At 38.6% G+C, this 20,269-nt stretch overlaps 4 protein-coding genes across 11 annotated transcripts; 2 read left to right on the forward strand and 2 right to left on the reverse strand.

The window, feature by feature from the left end:
* On the forward strand, positions 138 to 1,238 carry LOC109727114 (zinc finger protein ZAT5-like). Its single transcript, XM_020257012.1, has one exon. The coding sequence runs from the start codon at positions 600 to 602 to the stop codon at positions 1,236 to 1,238; it is 639 nt and encodes a 212-aa protein (XP_020112601.1). The 5' UTR covers positions 138 to 599.
* On the reverse strand, positions 4,811 to 8,078 carry LOC109727478 (superoxide dismutase [Cu-Zn], chloroplastic). The gene is made up of 8 exons (XM_020257619.1): positions 7,658 to 8,078; positions 6,787 to 6,848; positions 6,654 to 6,693; positions 6,376 to 6,471; positions 6,258 to 6,289; positions 6,044 to 6,119; positions 5,867 to 5,920; positions 4,811 to 5,062 (listed from the first exon to the last, which is right to left on the reverse strand). Exons 1-8 carry the CDS (start codon positions 7,914 to 7,916, stop codon positions 5,037 to 5,039), a joined length of 645 nt encoding a protein of 214 aa, XP_020113208.1. The 5' UTR covers positions 7,917 to 8,078; the 3' UTR covers positions 4,811 to 5,036.
* On the reverse strand, positions 8,472 to 13,916 carry LOC109727284. 2 transcript variants are annotated; one of them, XM_020257341.1, is made up of 7 exons: positions 13,396 to 13,916; positions 10,585 to 13,305; positions 10,393 to 10,446; positions 9,490 to 9,837; positions 9,373 to 9,410; positions 9,018 to 9,174; positions 8,472 to 8,924 (listed from the first exon to the last, which is right to left on the reverse strand). In XM_020257341.1, exons 1-4 carry the CDS (start codon positions 13,906 to 13,908, stop codon positions 9,574 to 9,576), a joined length of 3,552 nt encoding a protein of 1,183 aa, XP_020112930.1. In that variant the 5' UTR covers positions 13,909 to 13,916; the 3' UTR covers positions 8,472 to 8,924; positions 9,018 to 9,174; positions 9,373 to 9,410; positions 9,490 to 9,573. The 2 variants fall into 2 exon arrangements, with proteins under 2 accessions (XP_020112930.1, XP_020112931.1); XM_020257342.1 differs by lacking the exon at positions 9,018 to 9,174.
* On the forward strand, positions 14,039 to 19,851 carry LOC109727559 (bifunctional nuclease 1). 7 transcript variants are annotated; one of them, XM_020257698.1, is made up of 10 exons: positions 14,039 to 14,511; positions 15,472 to 15,665; positions 15,787 to 15,839; positions 15,913 to 15,969; positions 17,267 to 17,371; positions 17,481 to 17,552; positions 18,407 to 18,516; positions 18,799 to 18,890; positions 18,982 to 19,049; positions 19,316 to 19,851. In XM_020257698.1, the coding sequence occupies exons 1-9, from the start codon at positions 14,054 to 14,056 to the stop codon at positions 19,032 to 19,034; spliced, it is 1,194 nt and encodes a 397-aa protein (XP_020113287.1). In that variant the 5' UTR covers positions 14,039 to 14,053; the 3' UTR covers positions 19,035 to 19,049; positions 19,316 to 19,851. The 7 variants fall into 7 exon arrangements, 6 of the variants coding, with proteins under 6 accessions (XP_020113287.1, XP_020113286.1, XP_020113288.1 ...); XR_002220789.1 differs by lacking the exon at positions 19,316 to 19,851 and having other exon boundaries at positions 18,804 to 18,890; positions 18,982 to 19,037; XM_020257697.1 differs by having other exon boundaries at positions 18,982 to 19,851.

The raw sequence follows: 20,269 nt of genomic DNA on the forward strand, positions 1-20,269 counted from the left end.
TCTAACTTGTGAAGGGGAGGTACCATTGCTTCCTTTTATCCTGGCCCACTCTCTCCTTTCTTTCATGTTCCCAAATCTCTCTCTCTCTCTCTCTCTCTTATAACAAACCCTAAACTATCATTAGAAACTAATTAATCCCACCCCTACACCCCCCCTCTCTAACAATAGCTAGCACTCAACCTACCAAAATAACAAAAAGAAAAAAAAATTCAAAAAAAAAAGAAAAGAAAAGGCTCAACCCTCTCTTCACTCCACACCTCTCCAATACCCACCCAATTCCACATGTACTCTCCTCTCCCCCCCTCACCTCCCCATCCAGCGTTTCTCTTTGTGCCTATATTTAAACACCCCCCCCCAACACACAAACACACAAAACATAATCACAAACACCAACATATAACATATATATCGAGTAAGTGTGCTTGTGAGCTTGGAATCTTATTAATTAAGACGCAAAAAAGGCCCCACCCTCTATATATAAACGCCACCCCCTCCCCCCCTCTCCTATTCATTCACTCTAAATTTAGTATTTAGTATTTAGTATTTAGTATTTGCATCAACGCCTCCATCTCTCTCTCTCTCTCTCCGTTTTCTCGGAAATGGAATCGCCGGAGAGCCCCGCCGCCAAGTCGGTCGCCAAGCGCAAGCGGAGCAAGCGGCTGCGGCCCGTCCCGGCCGCAGCGGCCTCATCGGCCTCCTCCTCCTCCGCCGAATTCTCCTCTGGGTGCACCGCCACCGCCGCCGACGACGACGACATGGCGGCCAATTGCCTCATCCTCCTCGCCCAAGGCCGCTGCGATTCTCCTGCCGCAGCCGCCGCCGACGACAACGACGTCGTCGAAATCCGACCCCCGGAATTGCAGCTGCCGCTGCCGCCGGCGAGGCAAGGAGGCGACCGGCAGAATGAGAAATTCGGGGGCAGCCGGAGGTTCACAGCCGGGTTCTACGTCTACGAGTGCAAGACGTGCAGCAAGTGCTTCCCGTCGTTCCAGGCGCTCGGCGGCCACCGCGCCAGCCACAAGAAGCCGAGGCTGTCGAGCGCGTCGGCGGAGGCGGCGGAATCGAAGAAGGAGGAGAGGGGTGGTGGTGCAGTTCTGTCGTTGGATCTCAACCTCCCCGCCCCCTCCGACGACGTCGACGGACGCGTCGCCGCGTTCGCAGAGTCACAGTTTCAGCAGCAGCAGCAGCAGCAGCAGCTCTTCTCGGCCTCCTCGGCTTTGGTAGATTGTCATTATTAATCAATCAATCAATTAACACTTGTTCATGCTCTCTTTTTTTTTAAAAAAAAATTATTTATTTATTTCCTTTTTAAAAACAAAAGGACAATTAATATTGGGGGAAGTTAATTATGGGGGGTTATGTGAATTATTATGATATGTATAATAATGTGATTTAATTGGTATTGATTGATGATTCTTTGGATTCTTTTCAACATGAACTGTACGTTTCATTCTCATATATATGGAGGGAAGGGAAGGTTAATGCAAGGGGTTGTTCTTTCCTTTCTAGCTCCTAATTCCAGTTGCTACTTTTTAAATATATATAAATAAATAAATAAATAAATAAATAAATATATATATATATATATATATATATATATATTTATATGTTTTGTGTAAGGTGTGAGAGCAATAAAATTCAATCAAATCATTAGACTTGACTTAAGAAAATAATAGTGGGCACGTGGGTCACCATTGTGTGGTTTTCTGACCCTTATGCGCTCCTGTTGGTTCACATGGAGGCATTACTATTAGTGCGCTAACTAATCTAAGTCCCCCACCCAAAAAAAAAAAAAAAAAAAAAATTAAAATATNTTTTGGTTAGTTGTATTTGATTAAAAAGTAGGGCCAGGTAAAAGCTGGATCCTCGTTAAAGCAACAACTGGAAGAGGGAGGAGTGCGTGAGGAGAGAGAGTTTTAGGAAAAATTATTCCCCACACATAGTGCATGGTGTTAATTTAGCTAAGTTTTATTTTATCATTTTGTAGTTCCCAAAGTTTCACTTTGTCTGGTTTGATTTTTTATTTCATTGACACTTGTATATCAAATTAGATGACAAATTAAAAATTTGTAAAAGAAGCAAATGGAGACAAAGTAAAAATTGCTCTAAACTATAGGGGGATGGAATGTATTTTTTAAACCACGGAGTGGCAAAGTGTAAATGAGTTAAATTACTTTGTAGCAATACGAAAGTTATCCTAATTTAAATAAAAATTCTGACCTATGTACAATATAAAAAAATGTTTCTCATATCGAATTTAAGTCCTTTGATACGTAATACATATCGTGCACTGCACTTTTTAGTTTGTGTATTCCATCTTATAATTCAGTCATACCATTTGTTAAACAACAAGTAGGACAGCGCACAAAATATACTGATGCAATAGACGTGGAAAATGAATTTTTTAGAAGTTTTTTTTTTTCTTCTAGAGGTTAGTTTTGGTTTCTCCACCACTAAAGAAAAGGCCAATGAATCAGTTTCTTTTTTGTTCTCATGAGATCAGTTTTGTTCCTTTCTCAACCCAACTCTCCTCACATTTAACTCCAAAAAGAAATTAAAAAATTAAAAAAAAGGAGAAGATGCAAAAGGAGCCAAACTAGCTTATGTAACTGCCCATCAACATTTCTCTCAAAAAAAAAAAAAAAAACTGCCCATCAACAGCCACCATAGTTAATGTGTATACACACATTCCCTCTCACTCTCACTCTTTATCATCACTACTTTTTAATTTCTTATACCCATTTTAATGAAAAAGAAAATAATAAAACAAATTTTCTATTAATAGAGAGCATACTAGATTCACTGAATCTGATCAATATAATAATCACATTTAACAAAAAAATTTCGTCAATATCAAAGTCAGTTTTATTTTCAAGTCGCTCTTTCGGTGGTGATAAAATTTTATTAACTTTTTTCGTGTCTCCTAATTCTTGGTCCAAATTGAAAGCTAGATACAAGAAAAGACTTGCTAATTAAGAGACAGCGGTCCCTTAATCTAATCCAAATTCTAACGAAACCATAGAGTTTGAAGAAAATTGGTTAGCTTGATGAGATAAATGAATTAAGAGAGAGAAAGAGAGAGAGAGAGAGAAAGACTTGGAGAGTAAGCAAGTGAAATCACACCATATCTCATTAAATTAATATCATTATTAGTTTGTATTATTATACAGTTGTTATTTTATTGCTTATTAATGACTTAATCAGAGCCTTAATGACTTAATCAGAGCTTTATTAGGTGTCAGTGAAGTGCACGTCTTAACTCAGTAGGGAGTGGACTTTGTTTTATATATAAATATATAAGAAAAATAAAATGAAAAACTTTAGTAAGGGAAAGCGTGGTTTTGACATTGTCACATGGAAACGGCCCGTTACCTTCTTTTTAATACTCTAGTTAGAGGAGGTATTAATTGATTAATTGTTTTTAATTTACTTAATCAAAGTTGTGTTTTTTTTTGGGTAAGTTGGTTTGGGTTCCTATTTCTCTTAATTACCATTATGCTTTTTGTGGTGAAGCTTTTATTTTCTCATGTGTAGTGTTGGAGCTGGGCACTCTTTTTAGGGAGTGAAATATCTTTTGTGGATGGACATTTGAGTGACGCATATTTAACCTGATGTGGAAATTAAGTTGGCTCAGTGATAAATGTTGAAAAACTTTTTGGTCACAACCTAGTGATCCTAAAAACATGAATATATAATGGAAATTGATTCAGAAATAGTTTTGACATGTTTTTTTTTTTTTTTAAAAAAAAATCTATATAGTGAACAATCATGGATGTGCACTAACACGGGAGTTGGGAGTTGAAATTAGGAACTTCTCTTTTTGGGAAATGAGGTAGATTAAGAGAGATTCTAATATCATGTTACCTAAAAGAAAGTAATGTAATAAAAAAAAAAAATTCAGGAATAGTCTTAACATATTTGTAGTGAAATAATTATATTAACTGAGCAAATATATTGTAGTAGACAAGTTCAATGTACATATACCATATTACACAGTATTAAAGCATGACCTATTAATCATGCTATCAACATAGAGAAAAAATTTATTGGTATCAATAAATAGGGTTTAATTCTATATGGTATGCATTTGTATGCTTTGTTGTAATTGCCCTGATTTTAGCATCTAATTAAACACTCATTTACTGGAGTGGTAATGTAAAACAAAGCAATTTAGGTTTATGCCAGATTCTTAAACTCCCTCATTGGTTGTGTAGCATGTTTAATCAAATTTAATATACCTGCTTTGTCCATGGATCTTTGCATAAGAGAGAGAGAGGGAGAGAGAAATGTTTTAGAGAGAAAATTAAGCTGGCATAGTGAAGTATACCATTTTTAGCAAAGCTTTGAGAGACATCAGCTTACATGCAGTTCTTAAGTGGTTGGATTAATATCCCCAATTGGAGTTTCTTGTGGTAATAATTAATTAGCCTAAATAAATAAATGTAATTAATTTTCCAGCTAATAATCTAATCATAAAATGCATTATTTGTGGCCATTCCTTAAAAAAGTTCTTCTATAATTATCTTCTCATTTAGCACCTGCTCACAGGTTTTTATTAGAAGAGCAATTTCAATTATTAAACAAACTGTTTGGCCAATGTACAAAAATATAACTGCTTGATCTCTCTGAGTTGTTATTAATAGCAATTCACTTTTCTATTATTGACAATAAGATTCATTAAATCTAATCATTACTTCCTTTCTAAATTAGAGATGAAAAAAGCTAAATTGTTTATCAGTTGCTATGGTGTATTCATCAGCTGCACTTGAAGATACATCATCAGATAACTAAAGCTGAACTCTCGAAAAAAGATCCCCACATGCACAGAAGTTTCTTGCACTAATCACAAAGGTCAAAACAAGCCTTTTTTATTGCTAGAGATATGAGAGATAATACAAAAAAAAAGGCACAGAGTTCAAAAGCATACTGTCTCTGCATTACTCCCAACATATCAACTAGTTTCGTTCTGGATTAAACTACAAGAGAAGCTTCAGTTTCTTCATTAAACAACAGCTTCAAATGCATGAACTAAACAATCAGATTGGAGTCAACCCAACAACACCTGCACATGGAGCTGCGTAAGTCAAAGCAAATCTTAAAAGAACGATGTCGCTTCAACAGTAATTCAATTTCTCAACTTTCGAGCAATATAGCCTTTTTCTTTCCCCCAATAGTTAATCTCAACAGTTGCAAGCAATACATAATTTTAAAAACTGGTCTTTTTTCAAATTACACCAATAGAAGTTGATGTCACTATCATTTTGACCTCCAAATAGACTTTGTTGGTTTCATTCCACCAGCTCTCCACGATTAGATCCTTCTAAACAAATCAACTAGCTATATCAATTTTCTACTTTTCTTACAAATATCTATACTATCTCACGATGCGCAGGTTTGTGCCAAAACAATTCTCTTTATTTCATCCTCTTTCCTCTCCAAGAAATTAAGGTATTGGTCTCAAATTTGACGATGAGGTCCTGCAGTCTTTTCCTAATACAAAATATTAGTTTACTCCAACTAATCTCCAATCAGGTTTATAGCTTCTGACTTATCCTCGTGATATTCTGGAAGTTATATCATATGACATTTAAAAAATAAAATAAATTCCAAATGCTTTCTCGGAGTGATCATCAAAACAGGGTTAAACCTACTCAGTTTAACCTCTCTCAATTGTATTCATCTCGTGCTCTGTTCTTTTTCAAAATTTTGCAGAATTTTGGCAGCTAGGATGCTATGTTTTGTTAGAGAAGCAGTTAGCATGCTAAGATTTCTTAAAGACATGAAATAAGCTAACCATCTGCAAAAACTGGAAAGATACTGAAAATAAGCCTACTAAAAGGAACCAGAATGGTTAAAGATACAATACCGCATGCCAATCTCCCTCCAGCATTTCCCGTGGTAAGACTAAGTTCATGACCACCTAAAGCAAAGCAGCAACAATTACTTTAGTAAGAAAAAAAAAAATGTAAACAAAATATAAGAGATGCATGCTTCTTGAAAAAAAAAAAAAACAGCAGGCCAGAAAGTGAATATTAACTATCACCTTTTCCTAGATCGTCCACGAGTTCATGCACCACAAATGCTCTTCCAACAACTGAATTTGACCCGCTCAATGGAATCTAAAAGACAACACAGTGAATCTCATTAATAAAGGAGAAGAATTGAAGGTCAAGCTTTTGATGGTAGGATAAAAAAGGAATATTCTTATAAGCAAGCCATACAAACGCTACATATCGATTCCAGGATCTGAGTTTTACCTGGTTGTCAACAATTGTTGCCTCAGCCACTCCTGTACCAACCGAAAGTTACAAAACACAACAGATCATTTTCTGCAGAATGCAGGAGAAACTCGGGGGGTAAATTTTCAAGACATACCTTCAGCATTAGCAACGATGTTTCCCAGGTCACCCGCATGGCGAACTTCATCTTCAGGAGCGCCATGAGTCATATTGTTTGGGTTGAAATGTGCCCCTGGAAGTACAAGGTAACAGTTCATTACAATAAGCAACACATGCTACAAGCCCAAACCATGAGTAGATTTTCTTCTCGTTAAGGTATTTTGTTTGCAAGATACGTGAATATATGAGATTAGTGCACTGAAAGCCTAGTTAACAACAAAAACTCAAGAAATGCAGAATGTGTAATCGTTAAACCTGTTGATATGCAACCATTTGTCGTGTCACCATACTCATGCTGCAAAGAGAAATAATATTAGCACTCGGGAAATGTTAGCCGTGTAGATTTAAGCAAACAAAATAGCTAAAAATGCTATAAATATGAGCCTACCAGGTGAAAGCCATGAGGCCCTGGTGTGAGCCCAGTAACACGAACTTGCACTGTTGTAGGACCTGTCAGAAATAGGAGAGAAAAAGACTAAATAAATTTTCCCCATTCGAGTAAACTGCAAATCCATTTATAGAACAATATAAGTAGTACAAATAATCTTATAGCAATAAGTATAAAAAAATCGACTACATTTTAGTAGAGATTGAACAGCACAATTTAACTATTTGGTATTATATGTTATACAACAACACCATCAATAACTACAACAAACATACTTAGGAGTTTACTGTTCAATTATGGTTTGTACAGAACAAATTTCCCACATAAAGTAAGAATCTTTAAAGATAAGTACGGGCTCGAACTCAATTCAATGATATGCTCTGGCTTCTGAAAAGTAGAATTAAACCAGAGTGGGAAGTGTTTTTCCAATTTTTTTGGAACTTCGGCCGAGTTTTACACACCTGATGAGCACATCAAACTTTGATCCAACAACACCATTTGCAATGGAAAGGCACTCAAGTTGCTCTAATTTGTGCTCAGATTACCATATATAACCATAACAAGTTCTGTACCCAAGTCAAAAGCAAGAAGATATGCTCAAACTACCACTAAATCTCTACTCTTATTTACAATTCTACAATCCTTTAAGAGCATGAGTGTCCGTATAGCACGCCTCACACTTGTTCAAAGTTACCACATTTCCCTTCAAACACACTAATCGTCACCATGAACAAACATTCGACCGCAGAAAATGAGAATAACCAATAAATTCATACACATTTCACCAAAATGAAAAAGAGAGCACTTTAGACAGGTAACAACAACAACAACAACAACAACACAGAGAGAGAGAGAGAGAGAGAGAGAGCACCATCGTCCTCCTGGAGGAGGGTGACGACGCCCTCGACCTGGGAGTTGCCCTTGAGGACGGCGACGGCCTTCTTGGTGGCGGCGATGATGGTGAGGGGCTTCGGCGTGACGGCAGCGGCGGAGAAGCGTAGGGAGGAGGAGGAGAGGACGAGGCGGTGGCCGAGGAGGGCGGAGTGGAAAGGGCGAGCAGAGGGGGCCGCGGCCATGGCGACGGAGGAGGAGGAGGAGGCGGCGGCGAAGAGGACGGCGTGAGCGGCCATGGCGGCGGCGGCGGAGATGGGTAGGGTTAGGGTTTGTGGAGGAGGAGAGAGACGAGGACGAAGGCTCGAGAACTACAACAGAGTTGGAGATAAGGTCGTCGTCTTCTTCGTGCTCGAGCACCAAAAAAAAAAGACCCAATCGGGTAGCGGCGGTTGGTAAAGGTGGGGTTTTGTTTTTTTTATAGTTTAGGATATAATAAAATGCAAAAAGGAAATAAATAAATAAATAAATAAATAAATAAATAATAAATCAAATAACACTTCAGTGTGTTACAAGCCAGTTTTCAACCGCTTAATAGGCTCCATACGAGACTAGGAGAAAAATTGCGTTTCAGTAAGATAAAATAATAAATTGTGTTATATATGGTAGAAAAATACAAAATTTTTTTTTTATTTTTATTACGCTAATCAAATTTAAAAAAAAAAAAAAAGAATTTTACATTCTTAATACCAAACCAGATCAAAATGAATTGACGTACTCTATGATCCTTTTTTCTAATACTTAATTAATTGTTCTTTAACCGGGCAAAAATTCGTCACAAACGAACTAGCAAATAACACAATCCAATAAACTATAATTTTAAAGATACCATAGAAAATTTATCGAGGGTTGGAAGAGAAAGAAAAAACATATTGAATTCTTAGACACTAAACTTATTGCAAAAGGTAAGAGTATCATAATGATCAACAAAGAGCACTTTACACCTGAATTTTATGCAGTCTACATCTAGGTAGTTCGACAAAATGCTGAGAGGAAGAAGTCAATCAGAACACAAAGAGAACTAAATCAGAACACTGAGGCAACCGATGATCCGAGCATGAGCATGATCCTCTCTTTTACACGCTTTCCTTTTTGCTTTTTTCCTTTCTGTTCTTTCCGAGGAACCACCAACCACCATCCATTCTAGATGAAAACATCATGTACCTGTTGCGTGCATTAAACGCGCTTCAAGCATTCGATTCTTTCCCCCGGTTTAAGCGCCGGACTTGGTACAGAGCTCTGATTTCCTGCATCAAGAGGACAAAGATCAATAGATAGTGATTAGCGAATCGGCATGAAGTTTACACAAAAGATAAAATGGCTTGAATAGCCCCGCATACCTAGCTTAGGTTTTCCTAATTCTGTTCCGTAATGAGAATAAAAGTTATGTGAAGAAAACTTGCGTACGCATGTGCATGCATTCGCACAAGCACAAGTGTTTCACAGCTGCGCGATTGCATCAAAGATGAGATGAAGTTTATGTTTATCCATTCATACCTGTAACGAAAAAACAGTAATTATATATTACGAGATAGGTTCTCAATAATGGACAAGTTTAAATTTTGATTGTGATATTTTGCAGCCGAAAAAAAAAAAAAAAAAAAGCAGCTACATTTTCTTTCGAGTAAAGCCTTGAATTAAAACTAAAGGTTTTCAGCTCTTAGCATCAGGCAACCTTTCAAGACAAATAGCTACCTTTTTTCTCCAACCAACTGAGGCAATAGCTTAAAATCCTAAAACACAAAAAGAGAAGTTAGATTTTGTCAAATGACTCTTAACAAACTGTAGCAAAAGGTGGTTTCTAAATCTCACCTTTGATTTCATGGATCTAGATGCAATCAAATATGCAGCTAGTTTTATAGCTTAAAAATGTGCTGAACCATCGCCATCGATTTCTCACTGCACAGCGACTTCATCGTCTTGAGCATGTCCTACAGAGACAACTTGCAAAGCTGTCCCTTCGACAAGCCAGGCACTGAGCTCTGGTCGATGCTCGAGGTGATTTAGTGGGTGCAAACTCCCATCCTCCATGTGAACTCCGTAAACAAATGGGAGCCTCAATGTAAGAAAGCTCTCAGGTGGTAGAATCACATGGCAGCCAATGCTAAATCGTGATTGTGGCTTGTTGTGGTCAGAGATAGATGGAGGCAGGCAAGAGTCCTAAAAGTAATTTAATAGGTACAAAAACTCAAGAGAGAATTTGGGAATTATGAATGTACCTATATAACAATCGTAAAGAGTTTGTAACAAAAAGAAAAACAGGATTAATTACAAATTAGCACCTGAAATTTGGTCTGAATTTAATCCTTAATTTCAACTGTAACAATATGTCCTAAAAATTGAATCAATTTCATAATTTGTCCTCAAAGTTTTCAATTTTAACAATTTAGTGCTGATCCTGATTTTGATATTCGGTCTCAGAGTTTCATTGTTAACAATAAAAAGTCTAAAAGACGGTGCTGATGCGGCAACTCTTTTAGCAGTAAACTAAATGAAGGACTTGACTGATGTGCCGGACATACAATCCGGACTAAATTGTTATGAGGACTAAATTGAAAAGATGGTCAAACATCAGGGAATAAAATCAACCCTGAAGCAAAAATGGAATTTTTTTAACAATAAAATTTATCAGGTCAAAACAAACGAGGAAAAAGAGGAAAAAATTGTAGTTAAATAGAGATAACTACAAAAGGTAATGTGGTGAATAGTACTTGCCTCAAATTGGACTACCGGACATGTTGCTAATACGACAGGAAATTCAGGAGTCACCTGCATTTTGAAGAACAGAAGAAAAGAATAACGAACTAGAAGTCTATACTGAATAATATAGATACAGGAAAAAGTAACCACAGAAACACACAAAAATCAGAAACTCTAAAGATCTAGAAAACAACTGCAGTAACTTACAAGAAAAATTCGCTGAAGCTGCGAGATAGTACTCGCAAATTTGGCATTTTTGTTTTCCTGTTTTGCAGAACTTCTGCAGTGTGGACAGTTCATATATATAGGCAGTTTCCTATTCAAAAGAGAAAATGCACTTCCCCCATCATTAAATTTAACCTGTGCTAGACTTTCTTCAAGCTTTTCCTTATCATCAACTGGTCGAAAAGATTGCAACTTATTGCTTTTCATTACATAAGGTTGAGCCACATTAGCCACTCCAGATACATTTGGAGGTACTTCATAAACGCCGTTCTTGCTCTCCGTATTTATTTCAAAGTCTTCAGAAGAAGAGTACGGAGTTTCAAATTCCTTCAGATGTTCTTCAGACAACAAGAATCGATGCCCATAAGGGCACTCATGCTCAAATCCAATGTAAACTACAAACTGTTGTAAAATTTTACTTGGTTTTGTCCTTTCAGCCCCAACAATTACCGGCACTATATTGCTCCCTATCTGCAAAAAGGGTTTCTCATCATTGTTGCAGGTAGTCCTGTTTGCGCTTTCCACAGAAGCATTTTCAGTTCGAGGAGCTTGATTACTGTAAGCTGAATGAATGCGATCATCAGTTTGATCTCCTATCACTTGTCTTATTCCCTTTTCTCCACTTGGTTTTGGTTCTCTTCTTTGCTGAAGACTAGGAAACTCTGAATCTTTTATAGCTTTACCAGCAACAACTTCAGAAAAGGGCTTTTTCATTGTAAAAGCAGGAAGACCTTTACCGAAACTAATACCTGATTGACCAATTGATGTCATTTCAGGTCGTTTAATAGGGTTTTCCAATATGACCTGCTTAGATTCTCTTGAAACTTGAACTATACCCAGCTTCTTTACATCTCCACTTGCAGAAGAAGCAGTTTTAGAATCCATATAAACACTTGTTAAAGTAGATTTAGGGGAAGCACTATTAGGCATGCTATTCGTTCCTTTGCTTTTCTCAATTGAAATTATCCATCTCAAAAGATGTTTCTCTGAGGAGCAGAAGCCAGTTTGGAGCAAGCCCTTTGATGGTTTATAATACCTAGTGCCTCCAAGGCGCACCAAATGCCACGAATCAACTGGCAAAGATTCTTCTACTCTACTTGCTCTTGGAAGTATAAGAGTAGGGAGATTATCTTCGCAATTAGGAAAAGAATTAAAAGAGATATTTGCACTCTCAAAATCAAAAGGGTCATCTCTGAGCCGCCTGGAACGTCCACAAGCACATGCATGAAGGAAAACATATCCGCTAGAGTGCTGCTTCTCCTTATCGTGCCTTTGGTACATGCACAATTTCCCCGTGAGACTGACGGCATCACACTGTTGCCTTCCAGATTCCCATATTGACCTACATTCATCTTCAAGTTTCTTAGAGAACATTTGCATGGCCGGCCCTTTAACCATCGAGTGAAAAGATGACAAAGCTTTTCTCAGTTGTGCTTCGTGAGTAGCAGTTGGGTAAAAAGCAGGTAAATCTTTTAAATATACATCCTTAACAGCTGGAAGTGCTTTCTGGCACCAGGAGATGGAGAATTTCATGTTTAGCCCTGTGCTATTTTCCAAGCAAGATAGAGCAGCTTCAATAGACTTGGTTCCTTGCGGAGAAATCTGTTGCTTCAGTGTCCCATAAACACTGCTTTGTAAAGCCGATGACTTGTTGCTTCCAGAATCACTTGATAATCCAATTTTTGTAGATAGCAATGAAGTGAGAATCGAAGTGCTTAAAGACAACCAGTTATTTAAGCTCGGGAGTTCAGGAGCTGTAAGTGCTTTTCCAGCAGCTGCTGATGCTGCTGCAGCAGCAGCTGCCGCAGCTACCATACCGACACCAGCAACAGAACCGCTACTTGCATTACTTGGAAGGGCCCCTCTACCTCTCAGCATATCAGATTGCCTTAATATAAAATCCTTTATGGATTGAACATCCTCATTATTCAATGAATTGCAATGGTTGTTCAGTGAGAACAAATCTAGTTCTGATTTTGAACTCAGAGAATCCTCAATAAGGCCCGTCACGAAGTCCAATGCATCGCCTTTCCGAATCATCGCTCGGTCTAAAAGGGCAACAACCCTAGACGAATCTACCGAGAACAATGGCAGGTGAGCCAAATTACTGCTACCTCTTGAACCAAAATGGCCGGGTTCGGACCCAACCAACGTGCGACACTTCTTAATTAAGAACCGAATCTGAGCCTCTAGAGAAGAATGTAGCTTCTTCCTAAAACTTCCTTCAGTTTTACTCACTGGCCGAGCCAGCATTACAACCGATCCAGAGCCTTTAAGTGTCAAGCTTTGTTTTGGCAATCCACTTAAACTAGAAGGCTGACTAAGAGAAGAGGAATCAACAGAATCCTCCGAACTAGGCGAAGTATTCAAACTATTTGACCCGTCTAACATAAAATCGGTAAACACGAAGAGGATGACTGGAGTGCATTGGCCGGGTAAAACCGAAACATGAGAGCTGTTACCCGACATTAGAGAAATAGCCGAGGTCCGGCCATGGCGGGTGGGCGGCGAAATGGAAGAGGCTCTCGAAGTAGTTGGGAGTGAACTGGATGAAGGGGATTTGCGAACTAAGCTCGGTGGTGATACCTGGGATCTAACAAATGGGGCTAGGGCATGCTTCGCGGCTTGTAGAATCCGGAACTTCTTCAGGAATTGGGTCTCAAATCGGAGCCCTTCGTGAACAAATATAATCACATGGCACACCTAATATTAACGATTAGGGTTCCTCAATTCGAGAACAAGTAAAGCACAGTATGAAGAATCTGTAAGAGAATTATAGGAGAAATTACTCACGGAGAACATGAAGAGCATTCCACGAAGATCATCGGCTTCGAACTCCTCAGGGGTTAGGGACAGAGACGAAGAGAGCTGTAGGAACACCATACCTTTCTCCGCATCGTGGTAGTAGCTAACCCTTCGGAATCGAGACCAATCCTCTTCTTCTTCAGGTCTCGGCTCCGATCGAGCGGCGACGACGATCTCCTCATCGAGGCCGCCGGAGCCGAAGACGTTGGCGTCGACGATCCTGTTGATGAGGTGCGCCGCGTCCGTGGACGCCCTGCTCCCCACGAACCCCACGACCACGACTCCATCGAAGGAAGGAGCCGCCGCCGCCGCCGCCGTGGAGGCGGCGGAGGTGGTGGTGGAGGAGGAGGAGGAGGAGGAGGAGGTGTGGGGAGGAGGAAGAGGGGGGAGCGAGGAGGAAGGGGTCGGGGGATTAGGGTTTTGGGGAGTGGAAGAGGAGGAGGGAGGAGGTGGAGGTCGCATGAGGACGCGCACGGACGGAGAAGCGGCGCGGGGCTCCATAACCCATATGCGACGCGCCCGGAGAAAAGGACGATGACTAAACTAAAGTAATTCAATCAGANTAAAAAAAAAAAAAAAAAAAAAAAAAAATCATACAGTAGTACATTGCAAATCAGTTAATACGAAAGTAAAATTGTGGTAAAGTATGGGGGGGTACTTGAAGTTTTCCCTTTATATATATCCCACCCCTTCAATGCTCGAACTACTTACTATTTCCGTATTTCGTGTGTTCTTACCCCCCACCCCGGACGAAGACGATGCTGCGAATCCCCTACTACTACTCCCCGACCCTTCACCCCACACCCTCCTCCTCTTCTCCTTCTCCTTCGCCCTCCTCCTCCTCCTCCTTCTCCGACGATCCCGGCCTAAAACGCTGCGTCTCCGCGCGACCGCGCCGCCGATCCCTCCCGATCTCCTCTTTGCGCCTCGATCCCGCGTCCCTCCCCCGCCGATCGCTGCTGCTGCTGCGGCGGCGGCGGCGGAGGCTTCTCCTCTGGCCGTGCGACGCCTCGCTCGGCCATGGCGATCGCCGCGGCGGAGGTGGCGATCCGAGCGGGGGAGACGAGGGCGATCGCTTTCTCCAGGCCTTCCTCCTCCTCCCAGGTCTCGTCCTGTTACCGAATCCGCTCTTTTTTGACTCTCGTTAGGGGTCGTTACAGGTTTTGATCGAAATGGTTGGTAATTTGTTCTTATCTGGTTTGCTCCGATCCTGATTTGATTGTTTATTCATCATGTGGGGACCAATGAAATTGTTCCTTGGATATTAACGATCTTGGGAAGCGAGACGATATGGGACAATAATGTAGCGATTGGAATAGCAAAGTTCAAGAAGAACAGCGGAGGCAAATTTTAGCCTCTTTTTCTTGAAAATTTGCAGGAAAAAAAAGAGATTTTTGGCCCTAGATTTTGGCATCGGGGCTGCATTGGGCCAATATTGTGTTGGCACGTGTCCGTCCCGGCATATTTGACACGGCAATTCGTAGAGGTCAATGCAACTTTGGATTAAGCATGCCATAATTTTATACCTTTGTTAAAAAAATTTAGAAAATTACATTTCCATAACTACTGTGTTTTGTTTGTTCAAAGTTGTATATATTAATTGTTTCCACTGCAGTGAGGCTCATGTTTCTCTAGAGATATGGAAATCTTTCTCGGAAAATTGCTAGTCATTTATATGTGCTTAGCTCTTTTCCTCTTTCTTCTGGTCCATATGGTTGAGGAGGATTGGATTAGCGACCGTCCATGTATGATTACGGGCTTTGTGTATACCACTGGTCAAAAGGTCACCTGCTGATGTATTTGTGAGTGGTCCAGTTGTATAATCTCTTTAACTCTTGAAAACCAATATTCAATCTACTCTAGAAGTGCCCTGCATGTTGTGTGTAAAACCTGGCTTATGATTTCATGTTGCTAAATGTGTATGAATTTGTCTTCCCCAATATTTATTGCTATTTTGACATTAATCATCTCAAGCATTGCTTTCTTTATTTGGGTGTGAAACAATTCTTCTTTGGTTGTTCTTAAACATATAATATGTAATACAGAAACTGCCCGTCACTACAGATTGTGGAAGCAGGGGTTCAAAGAAGAAGCAGAATGGAAGCATTCTAACCGGAATCATTTCTTTTCCCCTCAAGCAAGGGATCCAATGTCAAAAGTTAAATCTCTGAGTCATGGATTTCTTCGTCGATTTCATAGTCCAACAATATTTCTCAAAGTTGTTTGTGATGGTGATCTACTATTACCAATTAATGTTGGTATGCTGGCGCCTGGCAGACTGGAGTTCCATAATTTTTTTAATCACTTAATCTTTCTGTATAAATGTTCTATCATCATTATTTTTTTGTTAATGTTATCTATGCCTTTTTTTTCCTGAAGGAGAGTTTGCAGTCAAAAAACTTATCAATGATCCTGTAGATGATGACAGTAAGGTGACATTTTGGTCTACTGACCTAGTTTCTACTGTCCTCATTATTGTTATACTGATATTTCTCTAAATTGTAGGAATGCCCAGATGAATTTCAGTTCATTAAAAATGTTATGGGGACATATGGTTACGAGGTTAGAATTTTTACTTAAAATTACTGAGAATTTTTGCTGACTGGTAATGTGCTGCATATATTTGCGTTCCCTTGTAATTTTTGCCCAGTTGTGAAGTTTCTGTAGCTCATAATTGATTCTGTTTAAAATTATAAATCTTGGCTCGACACCATAATCTATCTATCTTGCCCTCTTTGGGCATTTGGGACTTCTGGTATCTCTTCTTTATTTGATTCTTCCCTGTTGGTCAGACCTAGCATGTTCAAGCTTAGGCCTATTTTATGTCACAAACTTTAATTAGTAGGTTTGCACTAGAACCATAGAAAATGCAGAATTTGGTTAGCTTAGGCATATTTCGTAGCGTCATTGTAGTTCAGACTCCAGTCTGATAAATTTATAACAGAATCCTGATATGGAGAAACATTTTGAGCTACTTGGTCACCAAAAGAAGAAATACTCACTCATGTAGTTTAGTAAAAATCTCAATTGTTCTTCTGAATTTCTTGCATTATCTTATAATTCTTATTATTCAGTCCTCATCATAATCTTACTACTACCAGTTTGACGAGACAGCGATAAATCCTAGAAATTGATGCGCTAAGTTTCAGCCTTGCAATCAAATATAGTTTGGATACTTTTCGTACTCCCAAAAGTTTATTCCCTCTTTTCCATCTTTTTTAGGATTGTTCACTAATTTTGATGTTTTTAAGATTATGCCTTACTGTGGTTTTTAGCCTTCTTTTTTTTTCAGAGAATCTTCTTCGTTCATGTTAGTTCGCTTAAGAAGCCTAAGTGGCAAATTTCAAACAAAGATTAATCGCCTGCATTTGCTTAATTTTCGGCCCTGTTTGGATGTTGTAATAATTTATCCGGTGATTTCCTATTCAGTGTGAGAATTTTTTATTGTGATTGGAAGCTAGATGTGTGGTCAAATGTTTAGAATGAATAGTATATTCGGCCTTCAAGTCGTTTTTTCAGAAAAAGATAAATTATCTTGTAGGTGAAACATGCTATGCTACCAAATCATGAATGTGAAGGCCTTTTAAGGAGCAAAAATTACACTCTTGCCTTTTAATTACACAAGAAAATCTTCATACTGAGTAAGTTTTTGCTGGATAACTTATTCTGGAATTCAAACAAGGCCTTCACAATTACTGCAAGTTGCACATCCATGTACTATACCTTATTTTTCACGACGAACTATCCTTCTATTTGTTATTTTCTGTTTAAAACGATTGACACAGCAAGTATACATTTTGAAGTCTCATCTAAAGTTATTTGCAATAGTCTGTTCAATTTTTGTCTTCCTATTTTTCAGGTAAGAATGGTTTGCATTACAGAAAGAGTGATGAATACATATTACTCACGAATATTCATGGGACAGGTTGTAAGATGGACGACCTTTTTTTTTCTGTACTATGATGTATGAGATAAACAGTAATTTGACCACAATTTTTTGATATAATGAATTCAAATTAGTTTTTTTTTGGGGGGGAAGGGGGGGCACATATTGAAGCATCGATAATCTGCAGCTTGCAGGGGGAAGAAATATAAGCATTGATGCTCGACCGTCTGATGCAATAAATGTGGCAAAAAATTTTCAGGTATGCCTTCAAATTTGTCCTCTGCTACTACTTGGGATGCTTTTGGTTATTTTTCTTTTTAATCCAACTCTATACTCTAGCATGATGCTTACACCAATCGAGAAAAGAATAGCGATGGAGATATTGTAGAAGATATTCTCTCTTCTGGTTGAACATGGAACTATCACACTTTCTTATATTTTTTCGCGATATTTTAGTAGCACAAATATTATAAGATGTGAAATAACAAGGATTTAAATAGCACACATGTAGCTTTCAAAATGATACAGAAGGCAAGCTTACACTTCATAGAATATGATATTATGATCACATAAAAAAAAAAAAAACTTGAAACCTTCTAAAGTAGTGAATGTCTTACATGTGATGGCAAAACTTATGATAATTTGGCAGATCAATAGTAGGTTAGACTGTAGGTTAGACTGTGGAAGGCATATTTTTAAATAGCAGGAGAATGTTTTTGCACTTTCCATTGTGCACTTTGTAATTTGTAAGTTGAATTTTCAATTATTTCTTGGATCTTGCTTTCATTAATGTAAAATGTCTAATGTGCTTTATGTGCTTTCTTGATTTATATGAACTTTTTTGCGGGTATTTACGAACTACATAAGCATATTGACATGCAGTGGCTACTGGAGCTTTTTGACTTTGGCCACTGCACCTAACAACGGCTCCTTAAAATATCAGTCTAGGTTCACAGAAAATCTTGTGAATGGGCCCTGTGGGTATTCTAAGCTGTGGGAAGCATTGATGACAAATATAGCATGCTTGCAATTTTCTACATTTTAGAGGCTTAACAGATGTTGTTCTACTATCATCTCAATACTTCTTCAAATATGAAATCTTGATAATTGCAGGCACCAATATATGTAAACAAGGAGATTGTCCGAAGGGATGCTATTGAAATAATTCGTGGAAGATGGCGAGGAGATAATGCAAAGACTATATACGATGTTTCACTGGATAGGTACCCTCCCATCCTAGGATGTAGTCACAAGAAAATTTCCCTTGTTAATTATAACTTACATCTACCATTTGCCTCTTCTTATCGTTGTACTAATTCTGTCATATCCTTGTTTATTTTTCCTTGGATCATAGATTCATATGGGCTTTGTTACCTTCACATGGATAAACCTTCTATACATTGCATGCTTTTATTATTTATTTTGATCTCCCTTCAAAATGCTTTCCATAGTGTATCAAGTGGTAATATTTTGCTGCAACACTGTTTAGAATATTTCTTCTGCAGTGCAGTTGAAGGACCTGATCTTCTTGCTGAGGAGCTTGATTTGGTGAGGAAGATGAACACAGCCATCATACAGGAAAGATATGGAGAAGCAGGTTGCATTTCAAAGCATTTCGTTAAGTTAATAAAATGGCAAATTTTAAAGTAATTTCTAATTAGTCTGATACAAACTTATGTTTCTTGTAGCTATTTGGCGAGACAAGCTCAATAAACTCCGAACTCCTAGAAATGAACCTTGATATCTCCAAATCAAGGTAAGAGAGGCATCCTTTAGCTTGTGTTGTGGTCTCCGTACTTAGGAATGGTCAAAGAGGATGATTGTTGTTTGTGCTGGAAATATCGCAAGTGAGGCCAAGGATATTTATAACCTCACATGGAATTGTTGACAACTGAAGATGTTGTACTGAAATTGGAGATACCGTGATTCTCTATTCATAAATGTAAAAATTGTTCCAGGCTATGATGAGATATACTTTTGGAAAAGTATTATCAGCATAAATATAATCCAATTTGTGATCAGGTTTCTGGGCTACACTGTTACATCGTGTAGCTCCTCTGCTTTTGGGGGAAGCAATTTTTGTCGCATTTCCAGGTCAAGACCTATATTACAGAGAGTTACATTGATGTGTGGAGAATGTAAGGAAGTACTTGTAATGCATGGGACCAAGGTATGCCTTTCAATTAACAGTGGTTTTCTGGAGCAATGATCGTCAATTTTCTGGAGTTCTTCTATATTAGGTGCAGTTTAGTCAATGTCTGGTGTGGAGCTTTCTTTCTAGTAACTTACAATAGATTGGCATCGAGCTACACACTAGGTGAAAATGACACTTTATTTAGAGGTCTGGTAACTAAAAGTTGGTAATGCTTTAGTGTATTTCGGACCCGAAAAATGTATTTATTTGACTACAGAAACTTATATTATTTGGATCGGTGTGGGTTGTTGCACTGAATGTTAGAATCTAACAAGATGTTACCGTAAGCTACCATCTCTAAACTGCAAAGTACTTGTATTATACTGCAGTGTTCTTTAATCCTTATATGCAGGCAATTTGGTGATGTGTGCAGTCATATGTTGATGATATCATTACAATTAATTGATTTATCTGTTCTATCTTTCGTCAATACATCAGATCTGGAAAAGGAAGAGGCTGATAATTCAATTTACCTTTTGTCTAGTAACTTCTTGTAAGAAACGTAGATTGGAAGAACTGCTGCATGGCACAAGTTATTTCCAGTATTAACACCTTTTAACGCACTGCAGCTTGAGATAAAACTCATTTCAGCAACAGGTCTGTGCTAGTGGAAGTGTGAAAACCTTGGACATTATTCAGGATCGCGGAATATCATGTGACATGAAAATGTTGCAGGTGAATTACACGGAGGTTTGCAGTCACTGCTGATAATTGTTCGCGCCAAAGTTTTGAAACTGGAATTTTGAGGCATCGAACCATCCCTTCATCCCAACTTTAACACT

Source organism: Ananas comosus, linkage group 22 (assembly GCF_001540865.1).
Source record: "Ananas comosus cultivar F153 linkage group 22, ASM154086v1, whole genome shotgun sequence".
Lineage (NCBI taxonomy): Eukaryota > Viridiplantae > Streptophyta > Magnoliopsida > Poales > Bromeliaceae > Ananas > Ananas comosus.